General features: G+C 34.5%; 2 protein-coding genes and 2 long non-coding RNA genes across 5 annotated transcripts in view; all 4 read left to right on the forward strand.

The window, feature by feature from the left end:
* Positions 1-400: 400 nt before the first annotated feature.
* Positions 401-5,019, forward strand: irge4 (immunity-related GTPase family, e4). Of its 2 annotated transcripts, none has more exons than XM_051132500.1 (3): positions 401-592; positions 1,076-1,126; positions 3,294-5,019. In XM_051132500.1, the coding sequence occupies exon 3, from the start codon at positions 3,315-3,317 to the stop codon at positions 4,482-4,484; it is 1,170 nt and encodes a 389-aa protein (XP_050988457.1). In that variant the 5' UTR covers positions 401-592; positions 1,076-1,126; positions 3,294-3,314; the 3' UTR covers positions 4,485-5,019. The 2 variants fall into 2 exon arrangements, with proteins under 2 accessions (XP_050988457.1, XP_050988458.1); XM_051132501.1 differs by lacking the exon at positions 3,294-5,019 and adding an exon at positions 1,466-3,047.
* Positions 5,020-5,316: 297 nt separating this feature from the next.
* Positions 5,317-6,988, forward strand: LOC127178868 (uncharacterized). Its single transcript, XR_007829450.1, has 3 exons — positions 5,317-5,582; positions 6,282-6,351; positions 6,612-6,988. It is a non-coding gene; the product is annotated as an uncharacterized LOC127178868 (long non-coding RNA).
* A 4,012-nt stretch (positions 6,989-11,000) lies between these two features.
* LOC127179017 (uncharacterized) lies at positions 11,001-12,118 on the forward strand. Its single transcript, XR_007829463.1, has 3 exons — positions 11,001-11,303; positions 11,711-11,775; positions 11,867-12,118. It is a non-coding gene; the product is annotated as an uncharacterized LOC127179017 (long non-coding RNA).
* A 3,437-nt stretch (positions 12,119-15,555) lies between these two features.
* Positions 15,556-16,745, forward strand: part of LOC127178720 (interferon-inducible GTPase 5) — a 47,095-nt gene continuing 45,905 nt past the window's right edge. The window contains exon 1 of the mRNA XM_051131769.1: positions 15,556-15,632. The gene's annotated coding sequence lies outside the window, so the exon portion shown is untranslated. The remainder of the gene's footprint in view (positions 15,633-16,745) is intronic.

A 16,745-nucleotide genomic window follows, 5' to 3' on the forward strand; every position in this document is an offset into this window, starting at 1 on the left:
CTGAATCACATTTTGAACGCACTGGCTTAAAAGAACTCCTAGATACAGACAGAAACGTCAAAAATGTTACCAACCATCTCCGCTCTCCCCTAAAAACATCAGCAACATTAGCTGCTCGTTTTCACTCTCAAGGCGTCAAAAACTGAAGCATGGCTAAGCGTTTTGGAACGCCTAGGCAATTCCTTAATAGTCGCTTCATACTCCAATTATCTGCTTATGTTTTTATTTACAACTTTCATTACAGTGTAGCCTATACGCTACATGAAAACAGCTAAAATTAAGAAATGGATGAAGCAAATGTAATGTTAAAGATACAGGGCGGCGAGTTGATTGGCTGTTTGGACTGTCACTCATCTGTCGTGAGTTTCGTTTTCCCAACACAAGACACGTCAGTGTTGAAACGGGTAGGAAGGCGTGAAGGAAGAAGAAACCAAGTCTTCGAAACTGTGACGATAACAGCTCGGTATTTAGCAGCCGATTAATTTTTCAATCATATTCATTTTCTATTTGTAGAAATTTTGCAGCGCTTTGTTAAGCATCTCTCATAAGTGAAGAGTCGCTGTTTTACTACTGCTGGAACTCCAAAATAACAGTAAGTGGTCAAATTTGTTGTCATTTTCATTATATAATTGATTTATTTTTTAATAAGTATTATGCATTAATGCATATTATGCATGAAGTATTAGTATTAATATTAGTCACTAAATATCTCTAAAATTACACTAACTTTATTTGCTGCTTTATCAAATGCAATAACAAAAATAAACATGAACCGAATATTGTATGAAAGCTTTGATTTTTGTTATAACCTTTTATAATTATTATTGTATGATTCGTCTCTTTTTCTTGTAGTGTAGCTATATATTGTCAAACTGTAGCCTAATTTAGCCATATTTAATTTAACAGCCAGTTTTATATTTTAATACAATTCAGTATTTTTGTTCAGAAACTAAATATGTGTATATTTTAAGCAGTATATTTTATATATTTTACTTGGCTGCTGAAACAAATTATTAATGTTATCTGTTTCCATAATGTTTGTTTTATAAATCTTGGTTAATTTTTACCCTGACAGGGAAGAGGTGCACACAGGGCAATACAACAATAAAACCTCCCAAAACAAAAGGTCAGTATAACACAGCAGATACCATCTAACCATAATATGCATATGCTATATCTATTTCAATGTTTTTATTATGTAAAATGTTATTTGATAAACTTTAAAAACAAAACGAATCAGAGCATTATTGCAGTCCCTGACTTATAGGAACAACAAAGAAAGATAATCAGGCAACAAGGTCTTTGAATCCATTTATTAAACTAAGCACTTCAGGGTTGAATGTCAATCACACCACTGAGACAATTTGACGATCACTGTAATTACAGGAATGAGTAGCATTCAGGTTTCGAGGATAAATTAATGTTGAAGTACACATACTTCTATATACTTCTATAACTTTTACAGTTTAAACCATGGAAAGTCAAGACCCTGCTGTTGCTGAGGTAGTAAAGGAATCAGGCGAGTCCAACCTGGAAAAGGCCACAGCAAAAGCTAAAGAAACATTTGACCAGTTAATGAATGTCTCACTTAACATTGCTGTGACTGGAAAGACAGGATCTGGGAAATCCACCTTTATAAATGCATTTAGAGGTGTAGATGAAGATGATGATGAAGCAGCACATACTGGAGTCACAGAAACTACAATGGAGCCCATCATGTATGAGCATCCTGGAATGCCAAATGTGAAAATCTGGGACCTGCCTGGAATAGGAAGTCCAAACTTCAAAGCAAATAAATACCTGAAAGATGTCAAGTTTCACACCTATGATTTCTTCATTATAATTAACTCAGAGAGGTTCCTGGAGAATGATGTCATGTTGGCTAAAGAAATAAAAAAACAGAAGAAAAAATTTTACTTTGTTCGCTCCAAGATTGACAATGACATCAGATCAGAGCAAAGAAAAAAGGGATTTGATGAGCAGAACGTTCTTTGCAAAATAAGAAAGAACTGTCAGAAAAACTTGGAAGAACTGGGAGACCCCAAAGTATTCTTGATATCATCTTTTGAATTGGAAAAATATGATTTTGAAAGACTTCGAAACACTCTTGAAGAAGAGCTTCCGCACCATAAAAGATCTGCTCTTTTACAAGCCTGGCCAGTGTGCTCTGCCAAATCTCTTGAGAAGAAGATCAAGATGTTTCAAGGCATAATCTGGGCTGCATCTCTAGCTTCTGGTGGTATAGCAGTCGTCCCTGTGCCTGGTCTATCAGCAGCATGCGATGCAAGCATGGTGATACTTTTTTTCACAAGGTGCTACTATGCTTTTGGTTTGGATGACAGATCACTAAAAAGGCTTTCAGAAAGAGTGAACAAGCCCTTGCTGGAACATGTGGTCAAATCAAAGTTGGCATCTGCTGTCCGAGAAAAAGCAGTGGCCAGATTACAAGTCTCTGTTGCACTTGCATCACTTGCTACCATTGAATACGTTGCAAGTCTCCTTCCAGTTGTAGGCAGTGCTGCTGCTGCAGGAATATCCTTCGGTACTACTTATTACCTCTTGAAAGAAGGATTAAATGAACTGGCAGATCTTGCTCGAAAAATCAGAAAGGAGGCTGAGCTGGACACACTATGCAGTGACTAGATGACTTGAACGTGTGTTTCTTCAAGAATGTGGTCTTAATTTTATAGAGCATGTATGCATTTTCTGCCACTGTTATGGATTTCGTAAGATTACGTGCTGATTATAACATGAATTAAAGTATCACCATGTCTTCATACAGTAGTTTTTAAAAAATAGATTCCAATGTGCATGCATGTTTTCTGAAGTCAGTGACACTACTTTAATTGAATCTAATGCTGAGCGCTAAATTATATGTTTTTTTTTTAATTGTTCACAATTTGTGTTCATTTTCTATGCTGAAATCTGTTCGTAGTCTCACATAATAATGTATTTGTTATCGCATTATCACATCTCACACAATAAAAAAATTAAACCGTTTATAAACCTTTTTTTTGTGGTACATGTTTGTATATGTAGTTCAACTACACACCTTTTAATATTTTGACGTTTTTTGTTTTTACATTTTCCTAAAGATTGGTTACCTCAATATAAAATAATAATAAATATGAATTTTGAAATAAGAAATAAAACACATTGTGGTATACATATACAACTTTAGTTATAATTAGTGAATAAATGGGAGATAATTGAGTGTGACTTTACTGTAGTAAAAATTACTCAAACCAATCAATTATTTATAACTACTATAAATTTTGTATGTTTTTTTACAGTGAAGAATTTAATCAGGCATAATGACGGAAGATTCCTCTGCTGACTTGGATTTCTCTAAAGCTTTGGAGAGAGTAGGAGAACATGACCCAAACGCAGCTGCTGCAAAGGCTAAGGAGCAATTGGACAGTCTCAACAGTGTCACTCTGAATATTGCAGTGACTGGAGAAACAGGAGCAGGAAAATCTGCCTTCATTAATGCATTTCGAGGTCTGGATGATGATGATGACAATTCTGCACCAACAGGAATAACCGAAACAACAACAGAAGCTACCATGTACACCCATCCCACAAAGCCAAACGTCAGACTGTGGGACCTGCCAGGGATTGGCACGCCTAATTTCAAGGCTAACAAATTCCTCAAGCAGGTGAAATTTGAGACGTATGATTTATTTCTCATCATTTCCTCAGAGAGGTTCAAGGAAAATGATGTATTTCTGGCCAAGGAGATTCAAAAAGAGCAGAAGAAGTTTTATTTTGTCCGAACCAAGATTGATAATGACATTCGGTCGGTGGCGAAGACAAAGAATTTTGATGAGCATCAGGTACTTTGCACGATTAGAGAGAACTGCCACAGAAATCTGAAGGAGCTAGGAGACCCCAAGGTGTTTCTGATATCCTCGTATGACTTGGGAAAATATGACTTCAAAGACCTGGTAGATACCCTAGAGTCAGAGCTTTCAGAAAACAAGAGATTTGCTCTGATCCAGTCTGTGCCTGTGTGCTCTTTGGCTATGTTAGAGAAAAAAAAAGAGGTTATGGAGAAGTTTATTTGGCTTGCAGCACTGAGCTCAGGTCTGGGTGCCATTATCCCAGTTCCTGTATTATCTCTGGCCATTGACAAGACGGTATTGATGACCTTTCTCATAAGTTGTCATAATGCTTTGGGTTTGAATGAGGAATCACTCATCAAACTGTCAGAGAGAATGAACAAGCCACTCTCACAGCTGAAATCAGCTATAAAGTCTCCTTTAGCATTAGCAGTGGTGGACAAACTGGCTATTAGGCCTCGTACAACTATGACAAAACCTGTGAAATGCTTAGATGATCTGCTTGATGCTAAATTTATTGCAACCAGTGTTATGAATGCATCTGAGGCCTTCAAAACAACATACACTGTCTTGCATGGAGCACTAAATGACATGATAAATGACATGAGACAGGTTCTTCAAGCTGCAGGTTTGAATGAATAAAATCAAGCTGGTTAGAGCAAAGAGATATCAAAACTGACATCTGCACTGGGCAACTTGAAATGGAGAGTTAAATGGTTGGAAAGAAATGTTATACTGAATGCGATCCAGTTATGTTCTTCATATTTTATAATTGTGCATGTTAAATAGAATGGAATACATATAATACGCATTTAGTCCACAAACTTGGTAAAATGTGTGACTGTGTGACTTTGTACTGTTTACAGATTTGTGGGAATCTGGTGGTTTGTGCAAAAAATTTATTATACTGTTGTGGGACTATTTACCTCATTGAATGTTTAACTTGTTTTACTATACAATGACTTTAGATCAAAGGGTCAGAGCCTCTTTTACCATTTACTAAACAAAATACCTTTTCAGTATATTCTGCATTTTTTATGTTAATTTGTTTTATCAATATTGTTAATGAAATTACATTTACTGAAACAAAGGACATTGTGGCAGGTGCTGACTTTCAGGATTTACTGGTCATACATGTATTGATTTGCATTTATTATTGAAAATGTAAGTGTGGTTTAGTCAGAATTTAATAAAAATTAAATAAAAAAGTTTTCTTGTCATTATTAGCAAATACGTATTAAGATTGTTAGCCATTACCATTACTTTTTGTTTCATGGTGATGCCGTCTGCTTAAACAAATTTAGGATATTTTGGCAGTTAAACTGTTGAATTGTCAGAGGCTTAGTCTTAGAAAGCAGATGGGTGTGTGAATAAGTGAGGTCTTAGGAACACTGTAAAAAGCTCTTCAAGGGTGTTATCTATAGGAATTTATTTTAAAAAGTATATTTCTTCCAATAAATTGATTCCCTTTTCTTTTTGAATTCATTTAAGTTTTACATAAGTAAAAAGTGTGATTGTTTTTGTAACTTATTATTACCTATCAAAAAATTGTTTTTTACTGACCTTTACAATAAATTGCTTCTACAAAACTCTATTTAAGTATTTATATCCAAAGTAAAATGTCACGACCCGCTCACATGCTGCAGCAGAACAACGACATCCTTGCTCATTGTCACCTGTACCGGACCAGTTTCGGATTTCTTTGGAGTTTTTGGGGGCTTTATACAACGTGCAACACATGTAAGTAACTATTTACATCGCATAAAGTTAGGTTTTAGCCGAATGAGCACGCATTTATTGCACTATAAAATGTAAAAGCGTCGCCAGGTTTCAGACAGTAACGTTAAGTTGTCAGTTTTGCAGGCGCCATGCGGCCTTACCGAAGGTCATGAAATTAACATTAATCTTTAAACAACTATCGCTAACGTTAACGTAGGATAGGTATATGTGAGATATATTGCCAGATTATGTTTCTACTTAGTCTGGGTACTTTAAAAAAAAAAACATCGTCGTTTTGTTTGTTTAAGGAGTCTAATAACGTTAGCCTCGGTGAATGTGAATTATTTTGTCTCAAATCACTCGTCTTAAATGTTCTGCGTCTTTCCGAATTAGCTAGCAAAACACTAGTAGCATGGTCTCTCATCCTTGTACATGTGTCAGTTAAAAGTTACCTTAACTGCTAGGTTTGTAGTCACAGTTGTTGTCCCTGCATGATTGAAAAAGATGAGGACATTATATTTTTGGCGCCTCTCTCTGCAACGTATCATAAAAATTCGTAAAAGCTTTAACTTAATATTTTGATATATTTGGTTGAAATATTTTATATTGTCTTAAACCATTTGTTCAACTAAAAAGATTGAATATTTATTTTGCATTGCAATAACATAAATGATCCTGAGGTTTTCATAAACTCTTCTTTCATTTGTGTTGCTTCTTTAGAAGACCATCAGATCTACTGATCTGGAGCGGCTGGTCAACGCATCAAGAACTTTTATTGGAACTGATACAGGTGAGGCAAAAGTAGTAACAATGTTGCAGATGCATATTAATACAATAAGTACTTTATTTACTTGTCTTGCCTAATTGGGTGAATATTGCAAAAAAAAAAAAAAAAAAAAAAAAAAAAAATTTGTTTACAGCTCCTAATTATATATAATATAGAGCTCTGTTGAATAGGTAGTGCAGAACCACACTGATAATGGGATTGTATGTTTGTTGTTATATTGCCTGCAAGATTCAGTTTTTTCATTATTCACTTACCAACTATAGGATCCAAGTACCTCTGTGGTAACTCTGAGATGCCTCATTGAATACATGGGAGAGAGTGGGCAAGAGCTCATCTCTGACTACTATGTAAGTATTGTTTAAAAAGCATAGTTTGACTTTTTTTTAGGAAAAGCACTTATTCCTCAGATACTGTATCAATCTTATGTCTGTCTAAGTTATAGTACGGAGCTAGAGTTGGGGATTGGTTAGCTTGTCTGAGAACAAATACTGTAATTGGGTGGAAATAGCTAGTCTGGCTCTGTCAAAGGTTCAAAAACACACCTACAAACACCCAAATGTATGTGCAGGAACCAGGGTCCAAAATTAACCTTTTGGTCTTCCAGTTGCTTGTAGACTTGATTTAAAAAATACTGTCATATTTTTCAACTGCAGTTTCACAAAAGTAAAATCCTTGTTTTACATTAATACAGGAGTCATAATCATCTGATGATATAACTGTAAGAGTGGCATTTTCAGTACTTTTACTTAACCACACCTGGCTTTTGAAGATTGTTCTCTGTTGCCACTTATTGTTCTGTTTATTCTCATACAGGGAAAAACGGAGAGCAGTGTATATGCAGATATATGTCTGACGTGAACCATATGCAGTGGGCATCATCATTGAGGGAATCCCAGTGCTTACTGATTTCTGAAATCTGGCCAGGGCATGTTGCCTGCTTCTGGGGATGACGTATGCTCTGAACCTGCAGTATCCACCACAACTCTGCAAAACATTTGAGGTGTTCCAAAGACTTTTTGTGGGACTTGACACACTGCGCCCAAAGCCTTCCTCCCAATTCATGACACTCAAAAACAAACTTCTGAGTTAGTTGGTCAAATGCCAACCTCACACTAAATGGCAATCTTGTTGTGTTTTTGTTGAGTTTTTCAGAAGATTGTTGTGAATGTTTAATTGTTAATTGGCTGCGGTTCAGAGGTTCTGTTATATAAACCATTTTATGGTAAAGTGTTTTAATACATACTAAGATATACTGTACTGTGCACTTACGGATTGAAGCTGAAGTCAGTTCTTTCTTGTCAAATGCTGTGATCCTGCCTTCCTGTGTTTTATTTTAAATTCAAATGTTGTGTGTCAAAGGTGTTCTTGTAAGGATTTATGTAAGATTATGCTTTTTTATGTTTCTTTGCTTCATCACTCTTGCTCGGTGGGCAGTTTAACTTAGAACAGTGTGGTAGTCAAGCACAGACTTCTTCAGTTCCTGGATAAGTCTCCAGCTTTTGGGCACTTGATGTGCTGAAGTTAGTTTTGTTATATCAAATGCTGAGGTCAGAGGCCCTTTATTTTATTTTATTTCAATGTCAAATGTTTTATTGAAATATAGCAGATTGTGCTTGAAACATGTTATTGTATTAGTTTATTATGTTTTAATACATAGGAAAATGTACTGTACTGTGCACTAAAGTCAGTCCTTTAGTGTTCTATGCTGCACTTAAAGATGAGGTTAGAAGTTTCTGTAATTTTTAATGTTAAAATGTTTACAACATTAACATAGAAATTGATTACAGAAACTTAGTGCACCCAATTGTTTGTATATGGCAGCTGTTATAGAGTAATAAACGTTGGAAACAAATACCTCTCTTTCTTTATTAAAGTTATGGCAATGCTAACTAATTATTTCAAGTGGATTGCAGAAATAATTTGTCTAAATTAATAGAGTAATAGAGTAAATGAATTAAAATCAAAAAGTTTAATTTTTTATTTACTTATTTTAACTAAGTATGATTTGGTCAATATGCTGCTCTTTGTCACAATGGTTAAACTCAAATGTTTTGCTTTATATTGTAGACTCTACTTAATTTTTTAGCATACAGTAAAATAAATAATACTGATTTTTACCAAATCAAAATAACAAGAAGTTCACTAAACTTACAAAAAGTAGTTGGAAAATGTTGCCTTAATTTTTTTGAGTTGAATCTAAGTAACAGTTTTTACAGTGAAAGAAAAAAAGCCCACCCTTTTCTTTACAGGTAAATCTATGGACCTTTTATTAGCTTTATGATTCTTTTTTATTTTATGATAGTTGTCACAGTAATAGATTAGTCCAGTTCTTTTCACTGACTACTGGCACAGAGTCACAAAGTATTTGTTTGTGTTGTTACCCATAACAACATGACACATACGGGAGTTGACCTGGAAAGTAAACATAGGAGTAAACTACTAACAAATTCATCAATATAGTTTCACTAAAATTATTCCTATGATTTTCAAGTCACCTAAAAAATGATTATGTAAAATATTACAACTTACCTACAGTCCATTACAAACTGTTCTTTTGGTTTTATAGTTTGCACAACAAGAGAGGAAGCATTGTGTATTTTTCATAAATGTTTTATTAAACAAAAAAATGTATCAGCTGTGAAATGATATGAGAATCTGCAGTTATTACAATTATTACAAATGTACTGTATATTAAAATAGTATATTGAGATCAGTGGTTCACATAATTTTACTCCAGACCAAATTATACAACTCATTTTCTGTTTCCCAACTATTCTTTTGCAATAATTAAGACAAAGCAATCTCAGCAAAATGTGATGCCTCTAGCATTTTCTTATTACTTTCATATGTTTCAAATATCTGAATTTATTATATGACATTCATTGTTTATCCTCTCTATTAATATATTCAGAAATACATTAAATATGTCAGTCATACATGCAATGACTTCAGCAGAGCATCTATGATGACAATGTTTTTAATTTCTGAATTAAAATGAATTGTGGTATTTGATTTGGGGTATTACACAAAAAATATCAGGGTGATGAAATGTCTAAAAGTATTAGAAATACTTTTGTCTACCAAATCAACATCATATGGTCCAACCATGCTGGAATAAAACAGGAAATTAAATTACAAGGAGGACCCCAGCAGATCCTTGTGACTGTGCGTCAAGGTCAGTAAATAAAGAAAATATCAAATAAATTGACTTTTCTACACTGCAGCTTTTGAAGCTATAACTAAAATATAGATTATCAATTTAGTGTGTTGTGTGATGCAGTGTAGGCTCCAAATTAATGTAGACAACCTTTAATTTAAATTCCAGATATCAACCTAGTGATTACTACATTAATTTATAAATTAGATGTTAAGTGTTTTTTGTAAAATATTTAAAGATTTTCATAATTTTGTTTGCTCGTTGACAGCAAAATGATGGGAGACAAACAAATCAAATGCCGTAGGCTATGGGAAGTCAGGTTTAGCTTAACCTTGTCACAAATGAAAAAAAAAAAAAAAAAAATACTTTAGACTGATATCATATTGAAGGTACTTCAAGTATTTAAAAACAAATTGAGTTCTGCCTCAATCCGGTAGAGGGCAGCAGAGATGATCCATTGATCCTTACAACCAGCCTTGAAAATACCGTTATCTGTAACTAGTGACCACAAAAGTGTTTGAAAACTTAAGGCACTCCAAAAAATGTGTGAATTGTAATTGCACTTGATAACAAAATATCAAATCAGGTTTCATTTGAAAGCAAACATTATCTAACCTAAATTTACCTAGCTGTCAGATAATTGAAATCAAAACTATTAAATAAATGTCATGTTTTTAAAAATACACTGTTGCTATGATGCATTCCATTACGTGACTATTTGACATGTTTTTCATGGCTGAACAGTCATGGACAGGTTTGTCATTGATAACGTAGGCCTACACTGATAAATAAACAATAAATTATTTAATATACACAATAAATTATATTGATTGTTTGTAGATAAATAGTGTTCCTTTCACCCTAGAACGATAGACATCAAATAGAGAGTGAATTTACATGGATACATAAAATAACAAACAAGCTAAATTTTACCTGTTCTTCCCATTATTACAGCTGACTTATTTTCTGGAAAAATAAATAAATAAATAAATGATACTGAAAATCCTGAGAATAGTCAGGTGACCAAACAGCCTAAAACTCACCATCTTATGTACCTTGTCAGAATGTCATTTACAAGGTCATTGAATCAAGGTAAATGTAGCATGAAGTAATGAAGCAAAGTAATCGCCAATGTATTTTATGTTTCAATAATATTATCAAAATCCACACTGTTAGACATTTCTGTAATTTCTACAGTTATTAACTGTATGTCACCCAGTATAATACTGCAAATTCCCTTTGCAGTAAATAACTGTAATAACCATTGCATTATGGGAATTTTCTGTGACGTCAGACCCCAAATACAGAGACTTTACTGTATTTTTTAAAATTGCTGTATACTACTGTATTTGCTGTAATAACGTTCTCATTGGCGGCGTTCTATTGAGGTTGTTTTATTTTCCTCATTTATTATATTTGGATTGACAAGATTTGCCTTACACCGCGTCTACAACGCCACAACAGCTTGGGACGACCTACACCGGATGTGTTGCATCGCTTGTAATGACTGGAAAATCCGTTTGTCCTTCATGTCAGACACATCTGTAAGTCAGAAATATACCGGGGCATTACTGTACTATAAGCATCCACTGTATATTGTATATTTAATGAGTTCTATATTGTCTTCTTTTGTCGAGTCGCGCTGCGCCGCGCCACTCGTGTCCGAGGAAGACGCTGAAGCAGCGGGCAGCGTCGCGGCGTTTGCCCGGGGGATGAACCCGCGAGAGCGAAAGAGTTCCGGAGAACATCCGCGCTGTGTGTCGATACAATTTACGAGAGATTAAGACCAGCAAGTAAGGTAAATATATATATACGTTTGTCTGAGTGTTTGTCAGATTTTTGCACACCAGTTTAACCTAGTAATATTTACTCCTCAACATGGCGGTTACAAACTTTACTATAGTAAACTGCGCTGTCGTTTCAAACGGCTTTTGTCAGTTTATTAAATTAAGCTGCTGAATTAAAATAATTTTCAACGAGCAACGCTTATCTTATATTAACATTAGGTTAACTGATGTGAAATTTTGTTCAGGTGTTAGTATAATGTTGGCCAGTAGCCTATTGAGAAAAAAAAATCCTATGTTAGCTGGGTTAGACAAGTTATATGGCTAACTGTTAGCTGCCTTTCTAGTTTTAGAATTAGTTTGTTATAATTATTAATTGAATTTAAGATTTACTGCATTTTGTTGTGTTTGTGTTTTAAAGGCAACTGCAATGAAGCATCAAGAAAGACATGAGCATGCCAACCACTCTGAGACTGATAGGTCATGGTAAGAGAACAACTATGGTTTTGAGATGATTGTGTATTCTGTGTGGGGTTTTCCTTTTAAAAGTGTGCCATTTCTTCTACTTGTTTTTCAGAGAAGACATTTCTGGCACTAACAAAGTGGATGGTGAGCAAAGGTGGTGGCCACGTTTTGGAGCAGACCTGGGTTTTGCATATGGCTGTGTATTTTTTGGCTGCATGTCTTTTTCTCCATTATGTTTCTGTTGCCTATAGATTCTTTGTGAGGATACAACATAATGCACTGCAAAACGTCCTAAGACAGGGGAAATGGTGAAGATGCACTGTTCCAGCAGTTTAAGACTGTATTTTTAAGTGTTATACATGCATTGTTTTAAATAAAATATTTGATATTTTGTAATTATTGTGTTGTTTTAATTGAATGTCAGTAGTACCTATGTAGAGTAAAAATAAATTTAAATGAATTATATATAAATTTATAAAATCTACTGAAATCTATATTAAAATGAATGAATTACAGTAGTATACTGTTGAATTTGATCTTTTTAATAGTATTTGGCTGTAAAACAGCTACAGTTTGCAACTGTAAATTAAATACGGTTTGCTACTGTAAATTCTAACAGTTCAATTCAACAGTGTTGCCAGTAAGTTACTGTAAAAACCCTTTGAAATGTCTAACAAGGGCTCTAGACTCTTAGATTCTTTCCACGGGTCGCTCATTTGCGACTTTCTCAGTCGGCTGCAGGAGCACATAAATTGGTCGCTTTTTTGGCTATACTAACTTTAATCATTGCATGCTGATTAACATTTATCATAGATATATGGTAAAGAAAGTGGTTAACCCTTAACCCCTACGTTTTTTTTCATCAGTAGTATTATTTTTGGTTTGAACTGTGTAAACGGGACGTCCTATTTTGCTATAAGTCGGGCTTCAGACACTTTCACTTTCGAATTCGCGATCTTGTAACGTTTTACAAGAAAAGATTATTGTCTGTTTTGCTTACATTTATACACCTTTCACTTTTTAAGACTAAAACAAAAGATGGATTCATTGCCTATTCTTTATTAACAGCATAACAACAATAAAACGGGGTACAAAACGAATAAGATGAAGCATGGCACACCACATGCTGTATTAGCCTATACAGACTAATAAATTACAGAATGTTTAGCAAACACCGAGGAATCAAATAAAATTAAAAGAAAGCCTCCATAACGTAACGTGAGGTAAATGACAGCTTTTAAAAATGAAAACAAAAAGAAAAGTGAAACTCTGTCGGTGACTTGCATGTTTATTTGTCCACAAGAATAACAACATGTTCACCTTCTGTTTAAGAAGCTTTTTTTTGTTTGTTTGTTTGTTTTGTTTTTTACTTTATTTTAGCTTGAAAACCAAATTCCTCCGTCCGCCATCGTTTCCTTAATATTCGAATATTGTCACTTTTGCCGCGAGCTGCGCGCACCTTCGCGCTGGCTTTTTTAACCGAATCTCTCAACATTTTGCAACAGTAGCCAGGTGGTGAAGAAAAGAACAAAAAAAAAAAAAAAAATTACAATCCCTGGTAAAAAAAAAAAAACAGAATATGCTGGTAGGTGTGTTTTGATGCTGGGATGCTGGTTAGGTATGTTTTGGTGCTGGTTTAAGATGGTCCTTTGCTGGTTTTTGCTAGTCATGTTGCTGGTCAAGGACCAGCATAAACCAGCTAAGGACCAGCTTAAACCAGCACCAAAACATACCTAACCAGCATCCCAGCATCAAAACACACCTACCAGCATATGCTGTTTTTTTCACCAGGGATGTCACTCGCAATCGCCACCTGCACTCTCAGCTACCTGCGATGTCACTTGCAATCCACACAAATCGTGCGTGTTGCCAGTGGAGACATAAGAAGCTGTGGTGGTTAAACGATTAAAACTAATTTAGCATAACATACAGGGTCCTGCAAGTCATCTGTAGGAGATAAAAACATGACCCGCAAATCCGTGGCCACAGAACAGCAGAATATGAACGAATATGAATATGAAGCAGAATATAAACGAGAGAAGAAGTCTCTCGTTAAGCGCTTTCTTCCCGTAGACAACCGTTAACACTTAATATGGCTTAATGTATTAAGATGCAATTAAAAAGATCAAATTCGATATACAGTTTATTAATATAATGCAGTGGTTCTCAACCTTTTTTGGGCCAGCGTCCCCCTACCCATAATCCAGGTCCCTCACCGCCCCCCCATCAAATAAATCGTAGTCTAATTATCCTCACTGAATATTAAAGTTTATTAATATTATTTTGTGTTTATAATGAGGACTGTTATTTTTACAGTAATTTAAATGTATGGAGTCATTATGATTCAGGATGATTAGGATGATTTAGGAAATTACTTTATTTCAAGGATGCATTGAATTGATCAAAAAAGACAGTGAAGTACTTTTTTACAGTAAATTCTTTTAAAATAAGTGTAATAGCATTCATTTACAGAGTTTTTAAGCATGTTGGTGGTTTTCATTGCTACAGCTTCAGTGTTGTTGAGATGCAGATATATCTTGTTGCACCAAATTTAAAAAGACAAAATAAAAATGACATATTAGACATTGTTATTTTGGTGAGTAAATACCACATTTACACATTCAAATGGAAGAAATGTAAACCCTACTTTACTATGTTTCATAGATTTTGTGAGAATATTTCAAAGTTTACTTAAAAAACTAAGTACAACCCTAATTCTAGAAAAGTTGGGAAATTTAGTAAAATGACAAAATCTGTGATTTGTTCATTCTATTTAACTTTTATTTCACTGACAAAAGTACAAAGAAAATATTTCCAAAGTTTTCACTGACCAACTTAAATGTATTTTGTAAATATAAACATATTTATTTATAAAATATTTATTTATTTATTTATTTATTTATTTATTTATTTATTTGAAGTGTGCATCCCACTCCAAAAAAGTTGGGACAGAGCCAAAATAAAAGTGAAAAGGTTATAGAATAACCAAATAAACTGTTTTGAAACAGCAAGCAGGTGAATTGGTAATAGGTGAGGGAATCATGTTTGGCTATAAATGGAGCTTATTTGTTCTTGTTTGTCTTTGTTCTTGTTTCACAATCTCTCTTCAGAATGTTTCACGCAGACTCATATTACACGCTTTGTTTTCTTCACAGTATCTTAAATTGTTCCACTTAATAAAATGCATACCCCAAAGGCATATTTTTATATAGAATTAATAAGATTTACAAATACTGAGGATTAACAGAACAATAATAAAACAAAATGAACAATAACTCATACCTGCAAGTATAAAATGGGACAGCTTTACAACAAATGTCTTTGTTCTTGTTTCACAATCTGTAAATACATCATTTAGTTAGTACATTGTCCCATATTCAAATATGCAGGCAACTTACAATACTAGAGCCACAATTCACAGTTTCAATTTCTTCTCTGTAACCATATAGTCATGAACTACATTACCCAAAATGCACCGCGGATTACTGGCGCGCATTTTACTCTGCACAGATGGATTAACCACTAACCTTATCACAACGAGATGAAATAGAACTCAAATTCACATTAACAAGCCTCTTCATTCTTATGAAAATGAACATAGGACATAAATTGATACTTTGTACCGTTCATAGAATCGATCGCACGGTTAAAGCGATACAGTTATGCAAAGTGTTAAACACGTACAACTTTTAATTTTACACACAACAGGGTTAACAATAGTATTACCAATGTATCTCGTTCTGATTCCATTGTAAAGTCTATTTAATATGCTTTAGGAAATTGTTTGCGTTTTTCATTAACAGAGACACATACCTCTCTTCTGAATGTTTCACGCAGACTGAAGAGCGCAGCACCAGGGGGATATACCATTGATCAAGGTAAGGGGGTATTCCACATCATTAACACGGAAGAACATGAAACGCTTCTCTTAACAAGAACATGCAGTGATTAGAATATTTGATTAACACCAAGACTAATTGCTGTGTAAAACAGTTGCAATTTCCATTCTGTGTATGTTGTATATATACTCCCAACTGCTCCCCTATAATGAAATGATGGTCCACCCCTTACTGCCTTTCTTTCTGCACTTGGTTAAGAACCAAAGGTTTTCTTAAAGTAACAAAATAAAGTTTGATGAATTATAACACTTTTACACTGCTACATAAACTCAATATGCTCCTATTCATTATTAAAACAACTACACACAAGCAGGTGAGCCCAGAATAACCACAACGCCTCGTACATTCGCGTTTTCCCATAAAGAATAATCTCTACAGCTCTTTTATATCATTGTTTTTTGTTTATATTGGTTTTCTACTGGAGGAAAACGTCTATTTAACGCATTGCGTTCTGGGCTCGTCTGCTTGCCTATACAGAGTTGGTCTTTTTAATATCACCTAATCTAGCTGCAAATCGAGTAGAGTAATCAAACGAAATAAAGTCACTGCATATTTCTGCGGCAGATGATTCACAAATAAAAACATAACTTAGGCTACCTCAAAAAGTTTTAAAAACCTAAATAACGTGCATTTATGTATCGCCCCATCTATTAAATTAGCCCATACCTTTATTTGTTTTATTTGGTGTCAAGCGCTTCCCTAATGCAGTTTGATTGGTCGACCATTGGTGGTGACCAGAGCCGTATAGAGAGAGAGTTGCGACAACTCCATTGACTCCAATGGACCAGTTTTTTACAGCAATGGCGGATCGTGGAGGCGCGCAATAGTTCCCGGAAGTTAGCGCTAATACTATCAGCGCCATAGAGATGCAGCAGAAGAGACCGCTGTGATCCACTTTTATAAGGTAAGACATTTATAGAACAAAACTATATATTATCAGAGCAGCTAATTAAATTACCTTATGCATTAAAACAGATTATTATTAGATTATTCCTCACTAAATTAGTAGATTTAGGGGTATTATTCGTTCTCTTAAAGCAGTTTAATTCATCGTTGTGTAATTGAGGCTTTTAAACGTGATTTTTGCTGGTG

This window comes from Labeo rohita, chromosome 16, assembly GCF_022985175.1.
Source record: "Labeo rohita strain BAU-BD-2019 chromosome 16, IGBB_LRoh.1.0, whole genome shotgun sequence".
Taxonomy (NCBI): Eukaryota; Metazoa; Chordata; class Actinopteri; order Cypriniformes; family Cyprinidae; genus Labeo; species Labeo rohita.

Coding starts and splice junctions, on each gene's coding strand:
- irge4 (XM_051132500.1), top strand. CDS start 3,315: ATGACGGAAGATTCCTCTGCTGACTTGGATTTCTCTAAAGCTTTGGAG.